Genomic DNA, 27,460 nt, shown 5'->3' with positions numbered 1-27,460 from the left:
AAGTCAGAGACACAAAGCAGGTGATTTTCTGCTGTCGCTGCGTCCAGAGGAGTGAAAGCTGCAGGTCAGTAACTCCATGCCTTCTGCTGGGTTCTCTTAGATAAAACCTTTTTAAACTACTTTGGATTATGAATTGAGCTTCATTGTACCGTTTGATAACTATTATCAATTGGAAAGTATGTATGATTGAACTGAAATGCTTTTTTTAAATAATAAAGTGTCTCGAGATATTTGTTGTGAATTGGTATTATATTAATAAAACTGAATTGAACTGAACTAAAATTAGTATTCTGGTTTATAAACCTCCTTGTTATATTTATTATGCCATCTAAATTATTATGATCCAACTTCTTGTTAGGAATATCACTTCATTTAAGTGATATAACATTTTTATAACGACTAAGAAATTTTTAGAAGGTTCTTAACATATTTTGTGGTCGTACATAAAACAGACTTAAACTGGTTGTAGTAACGTTTTATTCAATAAATTAGAATATGGGATCCAATGAGTCTCGTTTGACTCACTGAAAATAATCCATAAGCAGATATTGAACCTCAAGCCCAAATGTATAATTTTTTTAAATCTAATTTTACATGTCTTTTTTTTTCACGAAAAATCTTCCCAATTAACAGATTTTTAAACATCCATCTCTGCATATATGCGTTTCATTTAGTGATAAAGTTCCTAAAACAGACTTTAATTAACAGATTTAATCTGTAGAAATCTCCATTTATTAGTAAAAGTTTGTGGCGGGAAAAAGAGCAGATCGCTGCTGTTTCTGCAGGATGTTTTGTGTTGGGGTCTCTGTTTGTAGCCTAGCCTTCCCTTCCTCCGTGAACCAGAGTGACCTTGTGCAGCTTTGAGCTGCCTCAGCAGAGCGCCTGACGCAGCGAGAGAGACGGCGGCCTGTTTGCTCACACAGCGGGTATGTAGGTCAGCCACGGGCCGGCCAGCTGTGACAGCAGCGCGGCCGCTGCGCTGGGTCTGCCCGGCAGGACGGGACGGGGATTGGAGTAGACAGAGAGAGAGGACCCCCCTCACACGTCAGCAGCAATACTTCCTTATTCCCCCCCTTAAACACTTTGACATTATCAGGCCACACAGAGCGACGTCCGGACTTATTACCCTCACCTACGCTGCTGCGAAAAAAAAAATGAACAAAGAAGAAACGGGAGCGAAATTCAAGGCTTGCATTTTGTTTTGTCCACAAAATACATGCGGACTTTGTTTATTTCCGTTTTAATCTAGTCATTGAACAAGGTGCTTTGTATTTATTTATTTTAGAAAAAAATAAAAAAGAAAGATATTACATGAACTGAGTAAACATAAAGTTGTTTCAGGCCTTTTAATGTTGATATAGTGCCATCTAGTGGCTACAAACGGAAGGTCTAGTTCAAAAACCTGACTAGTTCTGAATCGGGAATCTGCAACTGTTACAATCCAGTTATTTCTGCCCAGCTAAATAAAACGGGTTAGAGCCACGAATATTACATGATCCTTTGAAAAAACATTAAATAAAACAATAAAAAGGCATCTTATAATATTTGATAAATAGCTACAGCAGAAAATCTATTGTAATTTGTAAAGCACAACCTCAGGATTCTTGCTTTCAGGCAAAAAAACAAGCAGCTTTTCCAAAAAATAATGGCTAAATTTTCTCAGTTTCCAGCCTAAGAAGAGAAAAAGTTCTAAATATAAATGAACAGTACTTTTGTTACTGTTGTGGAAACTAACATGAAAAAAACGTGTATTTGTTATTGCATTTTTAAAACCTCAGTTGTTTCTTCATCAAGTCAAAGTCAGTAGGAGCCACTGTGGCTCCGGAGCCACAGGCTGCGGGCCCCTGGTCTGGGGAAGCTTCCAGCCAGTGAAGCAGCAGCTTCCTCCAGCTGAGCTGTTAGCAATGAAGGCTCAGGAGGAGAGCAGGAGGCTCATCGGTTGTAGGGATGCATGGAAGCAGATGCGGATTTTATGTTTGTCTTGATGCTGCTTGGCATTTTCCCTGGAGGACAAACAGGAAAAAAGCTGTAAACATTCACAAACAAATGAGAGGTTTACATCCACTCATCAAGACGAGGACATAAAACAATATCTGTGTGGGATGACTATTTAATAACTTTAATTAATTTTATTGTTATTTTTATCTATAGAGGTGCAAATATATACATCCATCTCCAGTCATGTTAGTCATTCTGTTTGTCAGATTAAAAGTACCTTTGAAAATAACCATTAAGCAGGTATTAAACATGCTTTAAGTTCACATTTCTGTTTTGAAAATTGTTTTTTACTGGTCTGATGGGCACAATGGTGTATTAGAAAGAAATTTCTGACCAAAATCTCAAATTTTTAGATCTCAGAAATTATTCTGGGGGAAAAAAAGGAAATTTCTGAGAATCAAAAGTCAGAAAATTTCCTAAAGTCAAAAATGTTCAACTTTCAAATCTTTGGAAAACTATTTTTCTAGGAAATTTCTGAATTTGAAAAGTCGAAAAATTTTCTAGAAAAAAACCCTAACATTTTTAGATTTTTTTTAAGATTTTTTTTTACTTGAGCTTCAAGTCAGGAGGGCAGATATTTACTGCTTTTTGTTTCCATCTACAATGGCCCCAATATGCCCTCATAAACGTTATAGTCTAATCTTGAGCGTCATGTTTAAGCTGTTACTGTTTAACAGTTTAAACGTAAACGTGTTAAAACATGATGAGCGTATCTAAACGTGATCACAATATCCAAATCTGGTCGTTAGATGAAAACAGCATCAGGCTGTGTGTGGGCTGAGTTCTGAACGCTCTCCAAACCAGGCCTCTTACCCGGCTGTCCTTGCTGCTGTGGAGCTACCGGTCCCCCCATACCTGCTTGCTGGCCTCCACCACCTCCGATAGTGACCTGCTGTAAGGTTGGCCCCCCGCTCATCATGGGCCCCTGCCCTGGATGTCCAGGAGCCATGGGACCTGGAGGCCTACACTTGGAAAGGCCTTTTCCAAACGCAACGGCTGCAACCAAGGCGTTGGTGTCTCCGGGGTTAAACGACGGTTTGTTCAGTCGGGACGCTAACGGGGAGACATGTTGAGGTTTTGATTTCAATCAGAACGCAGAAAGACACAAACGATGGAGCGATGCGACCTACCGGCACTTTCTGCATCTCTGTCATCGCGCGGGTTGTTCAGCTTCTCCAGCAGGTTGGAACACATTTTATTCAGCGCCTGGATCTGTTTCTGTTCGATGATCCAACAATGACGGAGTTAATGTAAAACACACAAACTGTTCGATATGAAAAATAAAGGAGTGAAGACGACACGTAACCGACCTGCGCCACATCCGGACCGATGCGCGCCGCCTCTGTGCTCAGCTGCTTCTCCTGCTCCTCCACCTCCGGGTCGGGTTTGGTCCGCAGGTAGTCTGGGACGATTTCATGGCTGAACACCGGGACACGCTGCTCTGTGAGGACCTTAGGGGGGAAAAACAAGAGAGATGAGAGGCAGAAATCCAAAAACACAGGAGGACAACGGTGAGAATACACTCACCGTTAGGTCGTCATCTGACTTCTGGGACAGCACCAGAGGGATGATGACCTGGCTGCGGAACGACGGCGTCTTCTCGTTCTTCAGCATCTTATTGATGGTGTTCAGCTGACCAGACAGGAGACCGAAATTATCCAGAACATTGGGCCTGAGAAAGAGAAACACACACGCTGCTGTGATAAAATGTTCTACAATTAAGCTGGAGAAAGATAAGGTTGTTCTTCATCCTATGAAGAGAAAGTAAGGTTTGATTTAATAGAAGTTACAATATATACACATTATAAACATTTTCTGACTATCAACTCTTCCATAGTTAATGTCGGCCCAGTAATATCCAACAGCAAAACGATTTAAGAGGAAACAGAAGAACCCGACTCTGTTACTCTAGGATGGAACTGAGCAGCTACTCAAGTTTATAGTCAAATATTTAGTCACCATGTCAGTCGCTCGTATTCGTTCTCCAGCTTGTAGATGAAACTTTGCAGAGCGTTTTTAGTGAGAGCCACCAGGGAGATGAGAGAGTCCACCGAGGCTTCTAGCTGCTTCTCCTCACGTTGCTGAAAGAAAAACGAGCAACACAGAGAACGGTTAGCTACATAGCCATGTAGCTATAAGCTACATAGCTTAGCCAGCTGGGCTAACTAGTGTTTAGATGCGTGTTAATATGAGCAGAATATAAGTTGTCCTAAACTAAAACATTTATCCTTCCGATAAAGGGTGCATTTCTTCAAGGGGCGTATGGGAGTCAAACTTACCTGCATCGTTGAAATACAATCTAGTTATGAGAAATGAAACGAGCCGTGTTCTTCTTCCCTGGGATTTTATGGCAATTTGCATCCCATTTGTTGCATTACTGCCATCTTCTGGAAGAGTCGTTCATCACACGTCTACTATATACACTGCTCAAAAAAATAAAAGGGAACACTTTAACATTTAAGTGAACACTGAAGTGTTCCCTTTATTTTTTTAGCAGTATAATTGTGCTTTATAATTCCGATGATCTTATTTTGTGACAAGGTTACAGGTATGCTTAAGTGAAAACCAACTTCCCCCAGTTTTAGTCCGCTCGTAGAGACAGTACTCAACCATATAGCATAGTTACTTTAGCATTACAAGGAATCCAGTGTTCAGACTTAGTTTTTGTCAAATACTACACTATCGGGTATTTTTCAAAACTAAGTACATTGAATTAGTCTACTTTATGGGTGTGCTGTAACTTTCAGATGGGTTTCTGCTACAACACCTGAATCACTTCAGCCATTTGATTCAGATGTGTTGAAGACAATTGATTGATTGCATTTCATTTCCCATTGAAATAAGAGGATTGAGTCGAAGTAGTAAGCTCATGCAGCACCTCAAGTTGACCATGTGGTGGCACTGTGCTGATCTTTTAAATACTAAAACTGGTATTCTACAGATTATTACTGAAGTTACAGTAGTTGGTAAATAACTGAAGTGTAAAAATATTTCAATGAATTACTTTCTGAAGTAATAAAAGATATTTGTCACCGAAATGTTTTATTTTGAAAAAAGACAAACACTTTCAGGTAAGCATACATCATCATAATCACCATTTGGCACAGGGTTCCTCCCAATACTGATATACATTTGTTAGGCCTCTTTCTTTGACATTAGATACCTATGTGGTCACATGAACATCTCAGTTAGTATAGTAGCTTAATCATCAGGTGGAGTCACATTTTGTGGATATAAAGTTCAGGTTGGTGCTGGAAATAAGCATTGCTGATCTACTGCTTCAGATTTCACAAAGAAAGAACGTGGGTTTATACTCTACAACTTTTATGTGGCACATAATTGCAGAAAGACAAAATCTTTAGTGACAGTTCTAGTGTTGCATGTCAACTTTCTGGGTTTAGAAGTGGTTCTCAACGTCTCCCAGTTCCACAAAAACAGTCTTCAGTTGGGAGTAGTATTCGATGGTCACCTGGCCGTTCTCCCTGCCAAAGCCTGCGGAGATTCAACAGTTTGGGTTCATTCCTGCACTAAATCTCATGTTCTCTCAAAGTTAAATTGAAAGAATTGTTTATGAATGTAGAAACCTCCCAACAAGCTACCTGACATCTTGTATCCTCCAAATGGCATTTCTACAGCACCGCTGTTGTAGTTGTTGATGAAGCAGGTCCCCGCCTCCAGCCTCTCTGCCACACGATGAGCTCGAGAAATATCCCTGCAGGTGGAGGGAGGAACTTATTTCATGTGGTAAAAGATTAAACCACTCACATCTGGACTTGAACTTCATTAACCTACTGCAGTGAAAGGAACGACATGAATAGGCAGTTATAAAATCCAACCTAGAGAAAGCAATAAACTCCTCTTCAAAGGGAAGCAGCGGTAGATCTTTACTCATTGCTGGTCAGAGATAATCCTGCTGGCTCTGTTCTCACCTGGTGAAGACTCCAGAGGCCAGTCCATAGGTGGTGTTGTTGGCCCTCTGGATCACCTCGTCCTCAGAGTCAAAAGGCAGGACGGACATGACCGGACCAAAGATCTCCTCTTTCACACAGGTCATGTCATCTTTGCAGTTTTCTGTGAACAGAAGGTGTGTGAACCGTGATTTGACAGAAACCAGTAATCATTACGGCGATGAGTGAGGGAGTCAGACATACCAAGGACACAAGGGGACATAAAATAACCCCCCTTCAGTTTGGGATCAGTGGGGACAAAAGGGTCTCCTCCACAAAGCGCCTTGGCTCCCTGGCAGAACCACAAAGAGAACGATGAGATCTGGAAACTCAGGATCTATGGCTACGTTCACACAGCAGGTCTGAATGCTCAATTCTGATTTCTTTGCTGAAATATGTTTTTCTTTTTTTTGGGGGGGAGGTCGATCATGCGACTAAATTAAATGCAGCCACAATCAGACTTCTGTGTGAATGGTGTGATGGAATATTTTGAAGGTTACTATGATTATGAGTAAATCAATGCATAACAGTGTCAAGATTCTTCTGTAAAGCACATGGTCAGTGGAAGGTTTTCTGAAGCCGTTTCTCTGAACTCAGTATTGCAATAGTTGTTGAATTGTTTCTCGCTAGTCTGATATCCACCCTCATGACGTCCTTGAATGTTTAATTTCCCTTATGAAAAAAATGTGCATGCTTGCAATTTGTTTTGTAACCAAAACTAATTAGATTGTCAAATTATGTGAATGGTATGAAACCCTTCTTATAAAACTGAATGCCGTGTTCAGCTCGAGGCTTTGAATCCCGACTATGTTCAGTGAGCAGTGTGTTCGATTGTTGTAAAGCCTTCAAATGAATACCAAGAATATATGTATTATTTTCTGGTTTTTGAAACAGTTTTTTCTTACTCTTTGTTAAAGACAATTTTCACAACAATGACTTAAGATGCCAAAGCAAAGTTCAGAAGAAAAGCGTAGACATCACACAGCAGTACACTGTTTACGGAACTAATACTTGATGGATTATAAAAATTATTCAGCATTGGAAGCTGATAGTATCGTCACAAGATCATATGATGAAGGAAGCTGAGAGAAAGAAAGCACAACTAAAAGCAATGAGCTTTTGTGGAGCATCAAAGGCAACTTCTTTAGAAAAGTCTGACTGGATGTGTGGTCAGAACCAGGAGTGGTGGAGTTAGGATGGGATGTGCTTCACTGACACATTTCATAATTCTGATTTTTTTTCAGAATTGTTTGTTTGGTCTGGCTTCTTCTGGTGCAGAATTATGGCGCATGTCTCATGTCAACGATGTAAAAGTTTGATTAAATGTAACATGACCGTTCTGACTGCTGGCACTTTGAAAACTCAGGTATGAACCTGATTTGGTTCCACATATGGAAGTGGCACAGATTGGACTTTTTGGGTGACTATGTTAAGAGTTGGGTTGCATTTACTCGCTGTGTGAACATAGCCTCATTTTAAGTCTCCCAATCCAACAATGATAATGAACCAACCTCCTTCTTGGCTTGAGTGACAAACCCCAGAGCTTTGTTCAGCTGGGGCTTGCTGATCAGGGCCCCCATGCGGGTGCCGTCCAGCAGCGGGTCGCCCACAGAGATGGCCTTGGTCCTCTTCACCACTTCCTCCAGGAACTGTGGCATGATCTCCCTCTGGACAAACACCCTGGTTCCATTGCAGCAAACCTACACATTTCACACACACCTTGTAAGAGCTCACAGAGGTCGCTCTAGTTCAGACGGGCTGAGTGACACGAGCCAATACGGATGGGACGCCCATCAGTCTCACCTGGCCCTGGGTCAGGAAGTTGGCCATGAGCGCCCCCCTGATGGCGTTCTCCAGATCACAGTCTTTGAAGATGATGAGGGGAGATTTCCCTCCCAGCTCCAGGGTCACCTGCTTCACCCCCTTGGCAGACATTTCCATCACCTGAGAGGACATGCAGCAGGGACGGAGTCATTCCAACTCATTTTGGTAAATCTAGGTGCTGTTATTCAAAAGAATTTGATGTTTTGTCAACTAGAGCCTCGTTCACAAGGCAAGACTTTTATACCAATTTTTGTCCAGATTAGCAAGATTTTCCACCAGAATGTTGTTGATTGAAACATTCCGATGTTTCAATCAAACATCGAAAACACCCGTTATCGAGCTATAATGGGTTTGGCTCAATACCAAACCTGCAATAGCTGCAATGTTTTATCACCATGTGTGGACTCTCAGGTTTTGAAAACAGGCTAAAAATTTTGCTGTGTGAACCAAACATACCCATACAACACATTTTTAGCATTTGTACCTTCTTGCCAGTTGGAATACTGCCTGTGAAGGAAACCTTAGCCACCTTGGGGTGGTGGCAGAGCAGAGTGCCAGTCTCTGCTCCACCTTGGACCACACAGAACAGGCCATCAGGCACGCCTGCCTCTTTGTAGATCTCAGCCATAACCAAAGCAGTCAAAGGAGTCATGGGAGACGGCTTGAACACCATGGCATTACCTAGAAAAAAACATTGTTTTATTTCTCACATCTCTTTTATTAGTGACTTCATGTCAAAATGAGAGTTGAAAGTCGCTGCTGTTCACTGACCACAAGCCAGGGCCGGAGCCGACTTGGTGACAGAGATCTGGAATGGGTAGTTGAATGCCCCGATCCCCACGCACACCCCGAGGGCCTCCCTCCTGGTGTAGGCGAAGGCTCCGCCAGGAAGCTGGATGTGCTGACCTGCAGTCATAGCATAAACCCGCGTTCAGACAAACAGAAAGTACGCTTCGAAACACAAAGAGACATCCCCGCACCCACCTGTGAGCGTCCCAGCCATGCCGGCGTAGAACTCCATGGTCTGCCAAGCAACGTCCACATCCACCAGGGCTTCAGTGATGCACTTGCCATTGTTGATCACTTCCAGCTTTGCAATTTTCTCCCTCCGTTCCTGTTTGATTGGGAGCAAAAATGTAGAGTCATTACTGGAAAATAAACCAAACTCCTTCATGCAACCGAAAACAGGCCAACCAGACACAAAAGGAGGATTTTGCACAAATCTGAAGGAGGGAGGGCTTCCTGTTAATGAATAACAAGAAGCCGCAAGCTTGCAATAGTCAGCTCCAATTTAAGTTGCACAATAAGGACAGTAAAAGTTGGACAGCTTCAAAGCCGCCTGACCGGCTCACCCTGATAATGCGGGCGGCCTCAAGCATGACCCGAGCCCTTTGCATGCCAGACATCTTGCTCCATTTCACGTAGGCAGAGTGGGCACTCTGGATGGCTTCTTCCACCTCCTCCGCCCCACAGGGCACCAGCTGGCACAGGACACGGCCTGAGCAAACAGGAAGGCAAATAAGCTACAGATAGCTGGGCTGTACTGATAGACATCTCCCCATTTCTCTCCCCCAGACAGTAGGGAGAAAATGGGGAGAACATTCTAAAGACAGCTCTGAAGTTAGTATCTGATCTGTAGCTCAAGACTCTAAAGGACTATTTCACAACTTTTGAGTTTCAGATTGATTTTCTCTAGTTGATTGCCAGAAAGATCAGTCAAACCTGGAAAGAACATTTCAACACTGAACAAAAAAAACAAAAAAAAAAACAACAATTTTTACATTTACAAAACTGCACATTTCTATTTGTCCAAGTCCCTTTGGTTTCTTTACCATTTAAACCTACTTCAAGGAAAACCTAAATAAATGGTCAATCTGGTCAACCATGGAAATGAGTGTCCTAAACTAAATAAAGCGCCTTTAATAAATTTCCTATGTGTAAAAGTCAATTTTGCTTGCAAAACTCCCGCAGTAAAATTCCCCTTATTTGGTACTTTGCCAAATAGAATAAAAGATTCACTGATTATAAACTGGATTTCTAATCTGTGAAGTTATAATTTAGCCCATAAATTCAGTGAATTAAATTCTGAATTTCTAAATCGATTAAAGCCAAGGTAGAATATGGGAGAAAAGTGAAATGGGACAGTATAATTCTGTTGTCTGACAGAAAACAGTGTTTCAACACTGGGCTGTTCTTTCATTTTGTATTCCACCTGTTGCATTTAAAAAGTTGTCATAGAAATACTACAATTCAGCATAATCTTTCTTTTCATTTTTGTGTATTTTACTTAATTGGGTGGGTTTTTACATGTAGAGAACTAGTAAGATATTTCTCCACACCCTATAAACAAACTATGCATTAAATACATCCTAAATGAGTGCCCAAAAAATATGTTTTAACACTACTTCAACAATTTAATTGACTAATTTAAGATTTGAATTATTTAATAAAATGTATTCAAAAATATAGTTTAAATGACCGCCAAAAGCACAAAACTCAAAAAGCTATGTTTATAGTAAAAGGTTTAGAAATTGTTGAGAAAATTATGCAAAGTACTATCCGTCTAGTGTAAGCAACACAGTTCATCTTCATTTCAGGTATCTTGAAGTCTGAAATAAAGAAGTCCTTAGAAATCTACAATTCGTCAGAATAATAGTACAGTTATGTTATTTGGCTGACGATTTGCAAAAAGATGCGAAATAGCCCGTCAGGGTCACAAATCAGAAGCTAACTTCAGCGTCGCCGTCCCTCTCCTAAATTCAACTCCAGAGCAGAGTTACTTATAAACCAAACTAAACCTCTCTGGACTGTGCTATTGTTCTGCGTGTCACTTTTTAATATGCATTACCACCAGGACAAACGTTTAACACATGCATTACCAGTTGCAGGCTCGAAAACGGGCTCGGCGTTTTTGTCCTCCCTGGGCTTCACCCGTTTTCCAGCCCAGAAGTTCAGAGGCTCTGTAACCACCAGGGTTCCAGTGGAAGCTCCGGAGATCGTATCGAGGATTGACTGGGCCATTTTCACACAGATTGTACCTAAAAGTTTCAGAAAAATATCTCCATTACGTAATATTAGCCTGCAAAGGCAGAGAGCTAGCAGAGCACATAAACTAGCTTAGTCAGAGAACGTGACACGAGGACAGAGTGCACGCGCTGTTATTATTGCTGATAAAAGTTATTGTAACTTTTTTGGAGAAGAAAACTGTACCGTTTGTGTTCCGCAGAGAGAAGAGCTGCAAGATGGACGTCTGGTCAGAGGGGAAGGAGGGTTTTACGCCCCTTTTAAACAGCCAGGACACACCTCTTTTAAGAGAAACCGCTTCTCACTTGTGTCAAGCTCATAAAGCGGAGGCTGAGCCAAACAGGCGGACTTTAAACACAAATAACTTCGAGAAAGACTAATAAACTCTGCTAAAACCGAGTCTGTGTCATTTCTGTTATACAATGCAAGCGAGTAGACAGAAATATGGTTTTACAAAGACACCTCACTTTAGTATTACAGTTTATGGACACCATGAAAAAAAAGAACATTTTTTAAAGATATTTTTCTAAACTGAGTGTAACACAATACAAAGAAAATTATTAGGGCTGAGGAGAATTTAGAAAGGAACCCGAGATAAAGGACTTGGCAAGTTATACAAGATTGTAAAAACCAGTTGGCCTGTCTCCAAGAATACAGTCTGTATAAGAGCACAGAATGATTAATCAACTTTAAAGAAATCTAAGTATCATTTTATTCGTAATATAAAGTATAATGTTGTGTTTTATGAAACCAAACAGCTAACCTCAGACAAAAACACTCAGACACTACTGTCATTTTTAAAAATTAATGCAAAACAGAAAATAGGCTTCTAATTAGATGCATTATGAAATAAAACACGTGACTTTGGGAACAATTCCCTTTTGACAGATGAGACTAAAGTGGAAATGTTTGGCCATTAATACACAGTTGATAACAAAGCACAGCATATCAGGACAAACATGGAAGGTGATTGATGTTTGTGTAACTAATGAGTGTGAGGTTTTTACGTTCTAAAAAAAACACTGAACAGATGGAAGTAGTGCTGGTGTTTACCTTCACCAGCTCTGTCAGTTGCTGTTCTGCAAGAACAGCAACTGATACAAGTTGCTGTACCAACTTGATAAATTTTCTTTATCAAGTTGCTGTGATAAAGAACATTTGAGAACTTTTTTTTCTGCCATGGTTGTTTTAAAGAAATCATTTCATTTCAAGCGGAGCGTGCTGGTCCGTTAACACAAATGCAAAATTATTTTTCGTTGGATATGACTCTGAAAATTCCAAAGTCTGAGATAAAAGCTGAAAACATTTTTTGGACATATTTAACTTGTCATTCACATCTAAACGGGATGCAAATAAAGAAAGCAGAGAAATATGACATATAATCGTAAAACTTTTATTAATATGCAATTTACTCAAAATAGAGATGACATTCAATAATACTGAAAGGCGTTCAGATGTTATTGTGTCAATAACAGATTAAAATCTCAGACCGGTCCGTGTTGTGAGGTGAACACGGTGTGAACTGAAGTTGTTTTCTATTTTCTCCTCTACTTTTAAGTTAAATATTACAAAACACAACAAGAAATCAAACAACGTAGTAGCTGCAACAGGCAAGACATTCGCTCCAGCACAAACAGTTCCATCAGTGCTCTGTTGGGGGCGCCATGGTGACTTGAGGATTAGGAAAACTTGGCCGCTTGGGGCGGAGGTCCCAGGAACCCCCCTGCCTGCTTGGTGGCAGCTCTGGAGGGGGCAAGTCCGAGCATTTTCTGAATGTTCTGAAAGGAGGACAGACAGAAAAATCAGTTTTTCACAACCAGGTAGAAAGTGATGGCTGTTCACAGGTACTTTTGGCAGATTAATTGACCAGATTGTGGAATTTATAGTATTTAAGTTAACCAAAGAAAATATCTAATTTCACATCATTTGTCATAATAAATATTTGGCATTAAGTACTGCATATTTTGGCTGTATGTTTATTCCTCTGACTTACTAATTTGATCTGGGACTCATGTCTGAAGAACAGCTGTTTAAAAGAGACTTCACTGACTGGAGAACGATGAGTCAGGTTTGATGATGTATTGAAATATATTACTAAAGAAATAATCTAACTGCATACTAGTTTGTAACCGTGCATTTTTATTTCTCACTTCTTCTAAGCTGTAAATAAATCGACAAACCTTGAAATTATTTTACATTTGATATTCAGAAACTCTGCAAAACATTAAAAGTTGGTTATTCTTAATATATGCTATTACAAATTAAAAGTCAGTTGTTATTTGAATTAGGAAGCAGTTTCCAATGGAAACCAAATCTTAACATGTCTGGTTTTCATGTGGCCACAAAATCCACATCAAATGACAAAAAACTAACAATCAACATACATGATGAGAGTTACTGAAGCTTAGAAGCAGTGGAGTTTCTTTTCACCGTCGTAACTTCACTGGTTTATTCAGGGTCAAAGGTTGAAATAAGTGAATATTGACTTGAAGATGGGGGTCAAAGGACATATGAGGCTGATGTAGAGATGAACTCTGTTAAACTCACACCAGCTCCTTCTTGATGATGCAGCAATGTCACTGATCCAGGTGTTTTCAGGACAGTCTGCTGCTGATAGCTGCACTTCGTCCACAGTCATCATGACAAAGCGCTTTTAACGATGACACCAATCTCGTTCAGGATCCAACATTTTTAGATTTGGTTTTAATGTCTGATGCACTGAACACAGTTTTCTGGCTGAACAACAATCTTTAAAAAAGCCGATTTTGGCTGATACCAGTTTTATTTCTTTGAAATGTCTCTAAATATAGTGACAGAGTTGGCAACGTGGGGGTGTTGTAAATATAGATTTTTTTTTGTTATGAACAGCGACATAAATATTGGATATAGACATCGGAGCTTCCCTAGTGATCCATGTTGGTTTGTCACACCTTTACCCATGCTGATCCACTGACAGAAAGTCAGGGCATCAATTTGTGCCATGACAACCACTCAGTAAGTAACAGAAAATATTTAAAGGTAAGAAAGTTTTTTCTGGATTATCTAAAACACAATAATTACCTGTCTGATAGACATGGTGCAGAGGATGTAGAGGAAGATGAAGGAGCAGTCAGTGTAGTCTTCGCCCAGCAGGTTACGGTGCGACAGCCCCTGAATGTAGGACAGTGGCACAAATGGCAGCTTGGCCACAACCCTTCCATCAAAACTGCCAAGAAGAAAAACAACAAGGTGTTTTAGTTTGTTTATTGCACTTAATTAGAAAACTTTTATATTGTTTCATTTCTAAATAGTTATTTCCGTTTTGATCAAAAGTGGAGCTTACATGGAGTTGAACATGCCCATCAAAGCTGTGAAGCAGAAGCCAATTGCGAACATGGACTTCATGCGCACCTAGGAACAAGCACGCCTATGAAAAACAATATTCGACTAAAGCCACAGGATTCATGTTGAAGATTTATTCAATAAGAAAAGGACAGGTTGGCTGTCATAGGCCTCACCATGGACAGGTCTCTGTTGTTGTTCTTCAGCTTCTCCTCCTGTCTTTCTGTAACAGACACAGTTTATTTTAGAACTGCACAGTGCTCTGGGATACGCCATCACATAATGTAATCAGAGTGTTGTAGAGTGTCTTAAGTTTTTCATATCATGTAAAACACTTTTATTGCATATAGAAAGTGATGGGAACATAGTGATAGTTACAGCAAATCAATGTCATTTGTGAACTGGTTCCCATGACAACTCGTTGGCTTCTTACCGATTTTCTTCTTCTGCTGGCGTCCTGCAGACTCGGTGATGGTTTCTTTTTTCTTTTCAACTGAAAGCAGAAAAACAAGAGTAAAGAACCATCTATAGATGCCAATTTTGTCAGATAATGGCAACCAGCCCTGAAGCACTTACGCTTTTTGCTTTGTTTTTCCACCTCAGCCTTTAGCCTCTTGTACTTTTCAGTTCGATATACTAAAACCCAGGTGATCCCTGCCAACAGAGCAGAATATGTACAAATGTCACAAACCGTATTCTCTTTATTCCAATAAATGATCACTGAACAGTAGATATCTACTTTATCACATACATATTTATAAGGGTTCTTCTAGTTCACCAAGCCTTTGTCGGTTTTGAACTGATCTCAATGTCTAACTAATCGATGTCTTGCACAGATTTCTGTTTATTTCACAAAATATAAAAATAATCTACATTTTAATACAATGTTGATATGCATATTATCACCATCACATATTATGTTGCTGTCCACTTTTTCCAGCCTGCAGTTTGATTTACTGTAGATTTTAATTTCATCTACTGGTCCTCTATCTGGCGCCTGACCACCATACCTTGACGCGCCCGTCACAGGTTCGAGTCCGGCTTGTTGACATTTTCAGCATATCTCTCACAACCCATGTTCCTGTTTTTTTTACTTTCAAAGGCCAAAGAACAACAAAGAATTATCAACTCCTATATTTTTTTGTGGGTATCTGTGTACTTCTAATTCTCTGTCTTTTGCAGCTTAGCCCGGAGAATTTCCAATTGAGCAAATAAAGAATTCTTTTCCGTCGTTAATATATGTATATGAACTATAACATATGGTTGTTAATTCGTCTTTAATCAGCAGGGTGTGCTCTAGTCACATAAATCCTACGAAAAACCGATTTGCGAGTAAAGCAGCTGAAAGGATGAATGGAGTCATGCCTGCACTTATTGGTAAGCCATTAAAAACTGAGAAGAAGCCATATTTAACAAACTATCAACACAGTCAAATACATGTTGAAGCATTAATATTTTGATATTTGCTAACGCTCCGTGAGACTTTTATTTTGAAATACTAACCGGAACCACAAGGTGGTAGCCATTAGCCTTGTCGGCTAGTTTAAATTCAAGCCTCAATACTGACTGTAGGTCCAGAAAACATTAGAAATCACCTATCATACCAAGGCTGATATAATTTCCCCGCCCAAACTCTTACAGGAACAATACATTTTTATACAAGGTCGTGTTTCTGAACACTGCTAAACACGGCAGCTAGCTTAACGAGGATTTCCACCCACCTTCTGCTAACAGCGCCGTACAGACAGAAATAAAGACGATCAGAATGGTGTCTGCAAACATGGTACTCATGGTGGTTTTCCGGCTGACGGAGCCGCTTCACAGAACAAAGGCCAGACACAAGTTAAACCCTGAGCGGCTCCTTCTTTCCACTGAGCTTCATAGAGCTCTGTCAGCATTACACAGAGGTCACACAGCTGAGAAACACTTCCGGTTTATTCACGCTTACGAACACGCGCACAAACACAAAACAGAAAAACCTTTCCGGCCAAGAACTTGTCTATTTTTAGTAATATTATGTTACAGATAAACACAAAGTAGCGCATAATTGTGAAATGGAAAGATCAAGGCAATGGGAATTTCTTAAATAGTATTTTTAATATATACAAATAATGATCTTCAGTCCCTTTCACTTTGAGGAAGGATTAAAAGTGATTTTTCTTTCACTCAGTTGTTACTGATTGCTGTGTTTTGGCGGAAGTCCATTAGTTTTGAGACAAACTAATTGACTTCTCAGTCAGGGTTACTGCTTACTCCTTGTCAAGAATTGTAGTTGAATTCAATCTCTTTAAAAACCTTATTTTTTCCATGATAGACCATATCATATTTGATGATTAATGCAACTATGGCTTTGTGATGATGAAAGATAAAATATCTCTTCAGCTTTCTAGGAGAAAACTGTGAGGTTCTACATCAAAACTCACTGATATATATATGTATTGAAATTGAAAGAAAAAAAAGATCAGATTAAATGTGTTTTTTTTTTTTTTTACATTTTTTGTGTATATTTTAGGGGTGATTGGGCTGCGTTTCTAGAATATATTTAGCAGAAAAATATCATTACTCTAAATTTCTGAGATCTTAATATTTCTAAACAGAACACTTTGCTCCCAGACTACAGGTTTACTTGTAACTCCTGGAGGTTTCTAAAGGTAGAATGGGAGAAAGATCATATCACCAGTCTATATTTAAGACTAAAGTTTATAGTTAGATTGGTTATCCTTACTATATCTGTAGCCATAGGCTTAGACTGCATATTGACAACTCTGCTATATCCCCCTACTACTCTCCAAATTTGCAGTATTTGCAGTTACTGCAGATTTTATCTGTACGGTCTGTCTCTTCATAGAATCTATATCTGGTTTAGCTGCAGCACCTGGAGGGTTGTTGCTTGTTGCTACCAACAACTTACGTTCTCTATTATTATTATTATTATTATTATTATTATTATTATTATTATTATTATTATTATTATTATTATTATTATTATTATTATTATTATTATTATGAATCAGTGCTGATCAATGCTTATGTTTTTCCTCTTCTTTTTGAGTGCAGTCTTTATCTTCTTGGCTGCTCACACTGAGCCTTGTTCTGCTGGAGGTTTCTTCCTGTTAAAGGGGAGTTTTCCTTTCAACTTCCACCACATGCATTAATATCAATATGAGTGATTGCTGCAAAGTCAATGTCTCTGAGCTGTCTAAAGGGTTTTCTACAACCATTTTAACAAACCAATTTGAAAATTTTACGGAACTTGTTAATAATAGGATCAAGTTGGAGTGAATTGACCTGACTAGGAGTCTTCTTCTTTTGTAAAGTGTCTCAATATAAATAAACTGAATTGAACTCCCTCCCATTTTCTGTGATCTGACGTCACTATCCTCCTCCTCACCGTCACCGTGATGAAATAGGAGAAGCGCGCGCACACACACACCGGCATGCACAGACCGCATCGGCCGGCAGATGAAGCATGCCGGGAGACAGCGAGACAAAGCCGGGTGACCCGCAGCGTGACAGGCACCGGCAGCCGTTCCTGATCGGTGTGGCCGGCGGCACGGCCAGCGGCAAGGTTGGCATTTCCATCACAGCAGCCGAAAATGTTCTTTGTTGACGTTGTGATCAACAAAGATCACGTTGTGATCGATTCTTATTTTTTTGTTTGCTTGTTTCCCTTAATTATTTTTTCTATACTTTCCATCATCCTTCAGGGTGTTGCTTGATTAGTAACATAGAAGGGTCATTTGCAAGGTATATATAAAAGATAAGAACAAAGAGAATGAGCAGATTTCAGTTTATCAGCAGCAGCTGTGCAGAGGCTACAGATTCAGTCAAATCAGAATAAACTACAACATATCTCTCCAGGGAGTAAAATGTGTTACTTTAGAATAAAAATGGAGGGATTTTGTTGCAGTTGTGTATTATGGGATCATGTATTACTTTTTCTTGTTTCTCATGTATCTACATGCACTGTTTCTGTTCTTCCTCCTCATAACTTTATTCCCAAAGTCTACAGAATGTTGAAGCTTGCAAGTCTTTCAGAGTCCTTTCTTCTATAGAAAAAAAAGCTGCTTTGGTTCATGGTTGTGTTGCAGAAAAAAATATTGCGGATTTTATTTTATTTTTTTGCCTTGTTATGTATGCATTCTATAAGTTGTAAGTTGTAGTCGATTCAATCGGCAAAACTTTATTTGTGGTTGAGCATTCAGTTGTTGGTGGTTTCTGTTTCCTGATGTCATGCGCCACTGTCTGAAAGTAACCGTTCACAGAAACACCTGTTTCCATGTTATCCAAATGGGGGTTGAACTGTGCTTCTTCTTATTGTGTTTGTCTGTGAGCTGCAAAGAAAGCTAAAGTTGCATTTTATATCAAGCAATGTCAAATATGGATTTATTTAATGCTTGTTAAGATGCATTTATCTATTTTATGCACTAAACATAGGCAAAAAGTTTACTATTCTCCCCTCTCCCCCATCTTGGAATGTTACCAGATTTGACATTGTTTTGTTGCTTTGTTGACATTAAGGGTATCAAGGAAAGTGCTTTTTATAACAAGCTAATGTGTAAAGTTTCATAATTCTTGACTAAAAAATATTATGGACATTACAGGAGAGGGTGTAGTACAGACAGGGCGATTGTGTGTTAGTGGGAAGTTTTGTTGTATTGCATTCTGAAAGTTGTGGGTTGGATTCCAGCGTCCTCCTGTCACTTGCCGATGTGCCCTTTGGCAAGCCTCCATTTATTGATCTACATATCAGTAAATATTTTTTAAATGTTGTGACCAGCTCAGATGGAATTTTATGTGACTGGAGGAACAGTGTGTAGAAGTTTAACCTAGGACTGGGTAGTCTGGCTCTTCTGAAGTAATTTTGTACACCATGAATTGTTTGAGAACAATCAGCTGTTTCCATGACATACTTCAATATACTCTAATTGGTCAATGGCCAGGTAACTCTATAGCGATCACACTACCTTCAGTCATTCGCACACTGATGGTGGTAAGGTAGTACATTGTAGTCAGTAGTCTGACAAAAGCAAGGTTACCATGCCAGCACCAGCACTACTGGACTCTCTGACCACCACCAGCAGGTGAAGTGTCTTGCCCAAGTAGACAACGACTGAGACAGACTGTGCAGGGGTTTGAACTGGTAATCCACGAGTTACAGGACAAACTCCTACCAGCATCCCAACCTTTGCTCTCTGGGCTATGACAGAAAACTCAGAGTGCAGTCTGTGACTCTGATAATTCTGCTTGGTGTTTATGTTCTCGTTTGGCCAGTCATCAGTGTGCAACAAAATCATGGAGCTGCTGGGCCAGAACGAGATCGACCACCACCAGCGTCAAGTGGCCATCCTCAGTCAGGACAGCTTCTACAAGGTCCTGACCCCAGAGCACAAGGCCAAGGCTCTCAAGGGCCAGTTCAACTTTGACCACCCAGGTATTGCAGTGGTCTTCACTTCTTCATTAAAAGGAAAGATTTGAAAGTTTTTCACCCTAACAGATGGCTTATTCAACTGCGTTTTTGAGAAGTTATATTTTTACTGTTTTGTTCTTTCCTTCGGTCTAGATGCATTTGACAATGACCTTATAATTGAGACCCTTTGGGACATCAAAGAAGGAAAAACTGTCCACATTCCTGTTTATGACTTTGTCTCCCATTCCAGGTGAGTTTTTTCTTAACCTTACAATCCTACAACTCTGATAGCTTGTGTGAACTCGGATAAAGGTAAAAATCTCAAAGCAGACCTTATGTCTCATATGGACATAGTGAGACATAGCAGAAATGGCTTTAGTGCTTTGTGTTTGCTCTCTGTCCATCAGGAAGGAAGAGACGGTCACAGTGTACCCTGCCGATGTGGTGCTGTTCGAAGGCATCTTGATGTTCTACTCTCAGGAGATTCGAGACCTTTTCCAAATGAAACTGTTTGTGGATACGGACGCAGACACACGTCTGTCGCGCAGAGGTGTTGTCATATTCTTAAAGTGAAAAGATGCTTGGCTAAAGGTGCTTGGGCTGTTTTTTTAATGTTTCTGGAGCCCCTTGTGACTAGGATAAGGACACACAGTGGCGCAAAAAGTGGGTATGCAGCGCATGCAACGCATAGGGGCGCTGCACCAGAGGGGGCGTCAAAACCCTGTCTGGAGGGTTGGCGCGCCGATGATGTCTTCGCATACACTTCAGCGCGCCCTTAGGCTCCTTCACCTCGCGCACATAACGAGATAAATGTTGCGAGTTTTACCTTTAACGTACCTTCTTTCTGGGGAGGAGGGGCGATTTATGTTTTCACATCCACCTGAATAACATGTAGTTGCAACCCTGAGGACACACTGGCCTTATCCCAGAAAATACACTTACTGATCCTCTAGTACTGAATTGAACAGCGGTTGCTTTCAGAACTTCCTTAGTTCTTCTTGTCTATTTTCAAGAAGGTGTATCATACAGTTGCTGCAAATATGTCTCTGTTTCATGTTTTTAGCTGTCTGGAATGGCGTCTGGTGAAGTCTTATGCTACCATGACTTTTTTTGGACTTGAATGTGTTGTATTGTCAGGAATGGTATTCTGTTCAACCAGTCTCCCTATTCTCCTCTGACATCAGCAATGCATTTTTACCCACATATTGCCCTCTGAACATTTCCTTCTTTCAAATTGGTTCTCGGAAGCTTGGAGAAAACACTTTTTTTTTCTTTGTCTCTCTTATTAAAAGTGTTGCTCTGTGACTTTCTTGTCCAGGCGGTTAGAAGTACTGGAATTAGGAACTGTTACCAGTGTTTGTAACAGAAAACACAATGCTTGGTACGTATATTTGGGTGCTTCTGGTTTTTGAATTTTGTAGACACAAACCAGATCCAGGTTTAATTAGAAGTAACAGTTCTAACATGCAAACCAGAGTGTGTCCTGCAAGATGCAGTCATTTCCCTTGAACATTCTCACATTGTGTCATGTTGTAGCTGTTTAGGAGTTTAAAAGTTGCGTAGGCAGTGGTCACTGGATTGTACAATACTTTGCATCAATCTTCAAGAGAAATCTTTCCAGTAACATGTAGTGGATGGACATAGTTACTCACAGCGACTGTATTTATGCTAATGTTTTGCTGGAAAATGACCTTTATTTATAGAATTTCAAGGCCTAGAGGTTTATTTAAGCACAGCCATGACCGGTAGCGTGGATTTATAATAATTTATGCAATTCCTCAAATTGGCATTTCGGTGTTTTGCACTGGATGTTTTGTCATGCTAAGTATTCCTGCAGTTAGCTTCGTGGAAAATCTTCTGTCTGTGTGTCTCTCAGTGCTGAGGGACATTAGTGAACGCGGCAGGGACCTGGAGAGCATTCTAGCCCAGTACATCAACTTTGTGAAACCTGCATTTGAGGAGTTCTGCCTGCCAGTGAGTGTGGATTCTGCTCCTGCCGTTTGCATTCTATGACCATGAATATGGACTACAACCTTCCTCTCCTCTCTGTTTTTCCCCTTGCTGTTCAGACCAAGAAGTATGCTGACGTGATAATTCCTAGAGGAGTTGATAACACTGGTGAGTACTTTGACTGTGTTTTACCAAGAACTTGGATTGGTAACACTTCACTAGACTCAACAGGGATATCTTGAGGGATGCAGCTGTGTTTACCGTTTATCTCTGAGCTCACATTTTTTTGTCTCTGGGAGCTAAAGAAGCAAGATTAGGGACAAAACAGCATTGTCTGGGCTGAGAAAGAGGGCATCTGAAACTCTACAGGTGAAGACAACAGGATTTCTAACTTTCTGTCTGAATGAATTTTACCAACTTGCACCTGTTATTCTCCACATACAAATGTTTTGATGGAAGAAATGCTGTACCTTCTAAAGATTTCATAGCCCTGCACACTTGTTCTCAATCCGTATGTTTCAACTGCAAACTTTAGTGGCAACAGTCAGTGACATGCGCCTCTTGTCTTTTTCTCTGACTACAGTTGCCATTAACCTGATTGTCCAGCACATCCAGGACATCCTGAACGGCGGCCTGACCAAACGACCCAACGGGTGGATCAATGGATACGGGTTTATGAAGCAGCAGCAGTCCGGCGTGGAGTCCAGCAGCCGGCCCCACTGACCTGAAACCAAGTCAGCCTCCAAGTGCTCTTCTTCTTCTTCAGTGCTGCGGATCAGCAGTTGGAAACTGTAAATGTCTTCCAGTGGTCTGATTCTCCTCTGACTAAAGACATCTGTATACATATATAATTTGATTCAAGCTTTTTTTCTGATTCCAGTTTCCTCCTTTAGGTTTGAACTTTATGATCCAATTTCAGTTTGATTCGGGGCCAGAGCTGCTTGCCTTTACAACAGAAACAGACTTGAATGTGTTGTATAATCAGAAATGGTATTCTGCTCAACCAGTCTGGCTATTATCCTCTGACATCAGCAACTCATTTTCACCCACACATTGCCCTCTGAACATTTCCTTCTTTCAAATTGGTTCTCGGATGTTTGGAGCAAACACTTGGTTGTTATTTTTTTTTCGTCCCTCTTATTGTTGTCTTTCTTAACTTGACCCTGTCTGGGAAACAAATATGTCCATATATGCAAGTTAAAGTTGAAATAAGTTGTTTTTATTGTTTCATTTGTTTTGCTTTACCTGTTTTTGAAATGAATTTTGAGACAAGCTAAAGGAACCAGTTTCCCCCTCAGATCCTCTGATTTAACCAGGACCATAGTGTCTGAAACACAGATGGTTTTTGTCTTTACTTTATGGACCAGCTGCAGATGTTTAGTTCAATATGATCTGGACTCATTCACAAACAATTAGATCAATTAATTTGCTTCCATATTCTGATGCAGACAGATGATTTTTTATTATTAAAAGGTACACTAACAGGTACAGGCATTAAGTTTAATATGTCTAATGTGGAAAGTTGCTGTAAATTTTCTTATACTTTTTATATAGAACTTTTTCTGATCTTCTCAGGTACTCTGCTGTTCTTTCTCTTCAGGTTAATTTTTGTTTTACTGTTGAACTGAGAGTGACATGTCACCTGTTATTAAAGCTCTCACATTTTCACAAACATTACAGTCAAACTCACTTGGGCCAAGTTGCAGTAATCAGTCAAATTAAGTTATTTTCATTATTGAGAATGCTTTAAATGCTGCTTGAAAAACTATGAAGCGTACAGAAAATGGGTTGACTCCAAGTCTCTCTTCTTTCTTTTTTATAATTCTTGTTGGAATAAACTAAAGGAAATGCTGTATGCTTTATGGGGGTAACTGTTCCAGGCAGAAATGGATTTCTGACTTCTTTGAGGTCTGAACTGGAAAGTCTGATTTCTCTCCATTATTTTCCCTCTAATTTTTGCATAAAAGTGAAATATATGCTGCAGGTTCTTTGAGTATGTAGGAGTTACAAGATTGTCTCCCTTTTATTTATCAAACATTTATCTAATTTCTTTTCTATTCTTATTTTTTTATTGAACTAAAACCAGTGAAAAATAATGGGAGTTCTTGACCAGTTTGAGAAAAATCATATGAGAAAAAAGTTCAGATAGTATTAACTACAAACTGTTAGAAGTTGTAACATTACCAGAATAATGTCATAATATTAGAAGAGTTAAGTATTACGTTTCAGAACTCAACAAAAAAATTAAGATCAGGAATGATCAGTTGTTCATTTTGCAAATAAGGAAATTATTAAATCTTTAAACACACCAGCATCAACTGATCAGTATCAGGACTTTGAAACAACTGTGCAAACGATGGCGTTGCCTCGCTGGTCACATCAGATCTTGATGACTATTGAAGATATTTTTTTTCTCAATAAAACTACTCACAATATTACCACTTTCTCCTGTAATGTTGTGTCTTTATTCTATTTTCACTATGACTTTATTCTTATATTAAAAATAAGGAAGTTTTGCCTTAATACTCTGAATATGATTTGATTTGGCAACTAAGAAAAAAACCAGCTGATTCCGATCTCTGTATCTTTACAGATACCAATTCAACTGTAGACCTGGTCTGGTGGATGAATCAGAGCAACATGTCACCTGCGTCTGCTTATGATATACAGAACGTGTTTAAGTACAATTACCTTTCAAACTGTGGATTCTTTTTAAAATGACATCCGCATGTCATCTGTTTTATGGAATTTACCACCAGTCGCAAACTCTATACTTTTTCTCCAAGATGGATGTTTCACACTAACCTCGTGATGCTTTAGAACCCATAATAGACTAAAAGAGGGAGCAGAATGAGATCACAGAACTATCCAAAAATACCCAGAACGTGCATCAGTTCTAAAATGAAATCCAAGTGATTTAACTGAAAAATCAACAGAACGTCTAGTTTGAATTAACTAAACTAAACAAATAGAGGAAATCCCTTTACAGTTTTATGGGGAGTATTTATTCTTTAGGTAACAAAAGGAGCAGGATAACCAAATATTTTATAGTATTAGCTGGCAAACTGTAAACAGCATGTTTAAGAAGCTACCTGAGCAGGTAGCCTGACTAAATAAACCATCTAGCGTCAGCTGGTGTTTGATGGCAAAGAGCAGAACGGCATAAAAAGGTAGAGTATTATAGACAAGCAGGAGAGACTGCTCATTTAATAAACTCAAGTGTTCATTTTTACCATAATCAAAATAATATTTCAACTGTGTTGATTTTCAGTTTTAATTTGGAAAATAGATTATGCCATGTTTTCTTATTTGTGTCAATACAGTGGAAGTTTATACTCATTTTGAGATGAATATGTTGAAACAATTCACCTGTGATCACATCTTTACCAGATAATATGAAACAAAAGATTACATAAGTTCCCACGTTTCAGGAGACATTTTAATGATATGGTATTTTCTAAGCCTGTATCTTTGAAGGCTGATGTGTTGATTTTTTTCTAGAGATGATAGCATATTAATAGCGAAATAAACAAGCCAGGATCTTACAGAAAATGAAGGAATTTCAAGATGAGGTCCATTTTTGCATCAGTGTGTATGTCCGTAAACTTTCCCTGATTTTTATGAACTACAAAAGTTGCAACAAAATAATCAGATATTAGACGACCAAGGGAAAATCAACAGATTCTGTTCACTAGCTGATTGGTCAGTGCATCGAGGTCTTCCTAAATGATTAAAATGCAACAAAGAACCTAGCTTGTCCTTTGAGCAGTTAACAGTACCAAACTACAGCACCAGAACTGTTCCTGCAGGTCATCGCTCCCCTTCCTGATGCATCATTCCCTGACTGCGGCGTTCTGACCGAAGAGGCCGCGGTACAGTTCGCTCCGGGCCTCATCACTCATGGAGCTGTGGTCCACAGGCGCCATGAAGTTCACCAGCTTGCTGTGGACGTGGAATCGCACCTTGCGCCCCTTGCTGGCTTTGGTGTCCACCTTCTTCTTGATCTTGCTGCGCAGCTTCTGGATGGCCAGCCACTGCCTGCCCATGGCCACCTGGTCGTTGGGATCCGTGGCGCTCGTCTTGCGCTCGATTAGCTCCCTCAGGAGCTGGTGGTAGAAGTCGTCATCGTCGAATACGTCCTCGTCCAGGTCTTTCAGGTGGGTGTTTAACTTCGGCTGATGCTCGGCGACCTCTACCTCCTCCGGGATGTTGTCGAGAATTTTGGCAGAGGATTCTCTCTTGCCGAGGACTCTGTACTCGGAGCGCCTGGTCTGGGTGCGCCGCAGCAGCCTCTCTTTGTCCATCAGAACCTGCTCCACCTGGGTCAGAATGTTCCTTTCAAACGCTCCGAAACCTTTGCTGCTCTTGCCCGTGGTCAGGCGGGTTTTGTCATGCCACTTCTGCAGCGTGGCGTTGCAGTAGGGCTCGAAAGCTGCAAAACGTTTGGCCATGAAGTCTGGGTACTCCGCCATGTCCAGCTTCCTTTTGGGTGCTCCGACATCAGCCGATGACCTCTCCTGCTCCTCTCCATCACCATCGCTGTTTATCTCCTCATCCTCGCTCCCAGCTGGAGGGCTCCCCACGGAGATGGGGCGTGTGTCGGGGCTCTGGTACAACAACTGGTCATGCAGCTCCAGCAGGGACCTCTGGAGAGCCTTCAGGGCCTTGTGGGTGTTCTTCAGAGCCCCGGCGTACTCAGGCCCTCCTCTCCTCTTGAACTCTGGGAACGCAGGCGGCTGAGGCAGCTGGTTGGCAGTCACCAGGGCTTTCTGGAGTTTGATCCGGCCCTCAAGCAGCTGGTCCCAGAGAGCCAGCTGACTCTTCACTGCCCTGCCTTTCTCTACCTCCTCGTCCAGTTTGTGTCTAGAAAACGTGTGGACAGCGTCTCCTTCCTGCTCGTCTTCCATCTCATCGTCCTCAGAGCCTTCATCCTCATCACTGCCTCCAGACTCCTCGCCACTGCCATCGTCTTCATCTTCACTCATCCCCAGGTCGTCCATGCCCTCCGTCATTTTACAAAAGTCCACTTCTTCAGGAAAAGTGATGTCAGAGTCCTTCGCCTGTGGTGTCAATTTAGCATCTAGTTTTGAATATCTACTCAAGTATTCTAGCTCCTCTTCTTCATTATCATCATCATCATCATCATCATCATCACCGTCCTCTTCCTTTATAGAACCCTCTTCATCATCTTCCTCTGTGTCAACCTCATCATCCTCTTCTTTGTCTGATTCTCCAATATCCATAAGCAACTCTTTCCGGGACACTGGCTTCCCCGCATACCTTCTGTCCGTGTCCAGCAGCAAGGAAGAGTTGCGTTTCCGAAGGGAACTGACCCCGACCCCAAGATCATCCTCGTCGTCCTCGCTGAACCTCTCGACCACACGGGCTTTGGTTGCTTCGTCTGCGTCGTCCTCTGGATCCGCAAACTTAGGCAACGGATTCAACAGGTCCTCGAGCTCCTGGGAAAACGAGCCCGCCATGATGGAGAGTTTCTATTTTTGCACATGTGGAGCGGCTACGGATGAGATCACGTTGCGTCTGACGTCGGTAACATGCGACGAAACCGAGAAGCATGTGTAAATATACCCTGCGACTTGTCTCTCAGGGAACATTTGATCCGAGTTCGAGGCTGCCCTCCGCCCCCATTATTTAGTTAATAATAATAATAATAATAATAATAATAATAATAATAATACTCATCTATCTATCTATCTATCTATCTATCTATCTATCTATCTATCTATCTATGCATTATTTCACACTTTCTGATGTCAATTTAAAATTCACGTATCCGGGTGTAGGTCAATTACTATTAACAATTAGTTTTTCAAATAATTCCAAATGCCAAAAATGATAGAGATTTTCTAAGGCAATTTTTTAAAATTACTTTGGTCAAAGTTAAAAGTTTAAATACAGTAAGATAACTGTGTCTTTAAACAATTTGGGACATTTGATATCACGTCTTTGGAAGCTTCTTTTAAACTAT

The 27,460-nt window shown here is 40.4% G+C and overlaps 5 protein-coding genes across 6 annotated transcripts; 1 reads left to right on the top strand and 4 right to left on the bottom strand.

The window, feature by feature from the left end:
• Positions 1-1,181: 1,181 nt before the first annotated feature.
• Positions 1,182-4,367, bottom strand: med8 (mediator complex subunit 8). 2 transcript variants are annotated; one of them, XM_008407792.2, is made up of 7 exons: positions 4,278-4,367; positions 3,958-4,079; positions 3,526-3,670; positions 3,309-3,449; positions 3,129-3,216; positions 2,812-3,051; positions 1,182-2,003 (listed from the first exon to the last, which is right to left on the bottom strand). In XM_008407792.2, exons 1-7 carry the CDS (start codon positions 4,281-4,283, stop codon positions 1,933-1,935), a joined length of 813 nt encoding a protein of 270 aa, XP_008406014.1. In that variant the 5' UTR covers positions 4,284-4,367; the 3' UTR covers positions 1,182-1,932. The 2 variants fall into 2 exon arrangements, with proteins under 2 accessions (XP_008406014.1, XP_008406015.1); XM_008407793.2 differs by having other exon boundaries at positions 2,854-3,051.
• Positions 4,368-5,021: 654 nt separating this feature from the next.
• Positions 5,022-11,086, bottom strand: aldh9a1a.1 (aldehyde dehydrogenase 9 family, member A1a, tandem duplicate 1). Its single transcript, XM_008407794.1, has 12 exons — positions 10,980-11,086; positions 10,649-10,807; positions 9,122-9,267; positions 8,754-8,883; positions 8,541-8,675; positions 8,254-8,450; positions 7,749-7,889; positions 7,457-7,645; positions 6,150-6,237; positions 5,928-6,069; positions 5,598-5,710; positions 5,022-5,490 (listed from the first exon to the last, which is right to left on the bottom strand). Exons 2-12 carry the CDS (start codon positions 10,788-10,790, stop codon positions 5,396-5,398), a joined length of 1,518 nt encoding a protein of 505 aa, XP_008406016.1. The 5' UTR covers positions 10,791-10,807; positions 10,980-11,086; the 3' UTR covers positions 5,022-5,395.
• Positions 11,087-12,165: 1,079 nt separating this feature from the next.
• On the bottom strand, positions 12,166-16,047 carry tmco1 (transmembrane and coiled-coil domains 1). Its single transcript, XM_008407795.2, has 7 exons — positions 15,836-16,047; positions 14,691-14,768; positions 14,548-14,607; positions 14,291-14,337; positions 14,116-14,183; positions 13,854-13,998; positions 12,166-12,571 (listed from the first exon to the last, which is right to left on the bottom strand). The coding sequence occupies exons 1-7, from the start codon at positions 15,903-15,905 to the stop codon at positions 12,473-12,475; spliced, it is 567 nt and encodes a 188-aa protein (XP_008406017.1). The 5' UTR covers positions 15,906-16,047; the 3' UTR covers positions 12,166-12,472.
• A 1,488-nt stretch (positions 16,048-17,535) lies between these two features.
• Positions 17,536-23,920, top strand: uck2a (uridine-cytidine kinase 2a). Its single transcript, XM_008407796.2, has 7 exons — positions 17,536-17,682; positions 19,389-19,548; positions 19,678-19,774; positions 19,932-20,074; positions 21,401-21,498; positions 21,594-21,642; positions 22,058-23,920. The coding sequence occupies exons 1-7, from the start codon at positions 17,584-17,586 to the stop codon at positions 22,195-22,197; spliced, it is 786 nt and encodes a 261-aa protein (XP_008406018.1). The 5' UTR covers positions 17,536-17,583; the 3' UTR covers positions 22,198-23,920.
• Positions 23,921-24,730: 810 nt separating this feature from the next.
• Positions 24,731-27,013, bottom strand: aatf (apoptosis antagonizing transcription factor). Its single transcript, XM_008407797.2, has one exon. It carries the CDS (start codon positions 26,952-26,954, stop codon positions 25,308-25,310), a length of 1,647 nt encoding a protein of 548 aa, XP_008406019.1. The 5' UTR covers positions 26,955-27,013; the 3' UTR covers positions 24,731-25,307.
• Between the last annotated feature and the right edge of the window lie 447 nt (positions 27,014-27,460).

Source organism: Poecilia reticulata, linkage group LG4 (assembly GCF_000633615.1).
Source record: "Poecilia reticulata strain Guanapo linkage group LG4, Guppy_female_1.0+MT, whole genome shotgun sequence".
NCBI classification, from domain to species: domain Eukaryota; kingdom Metazoa; phylum Chordata; class Actinopteri; order Cyprinodontiformes; family Poeciliidae; genus Poecilia; species Poecilia reticulata.
The sequence above is the reverse complement of the archived record's forward strand: the minus strand, read 5'-3'. Positions and strand labels throughout refer to the sequence as shown.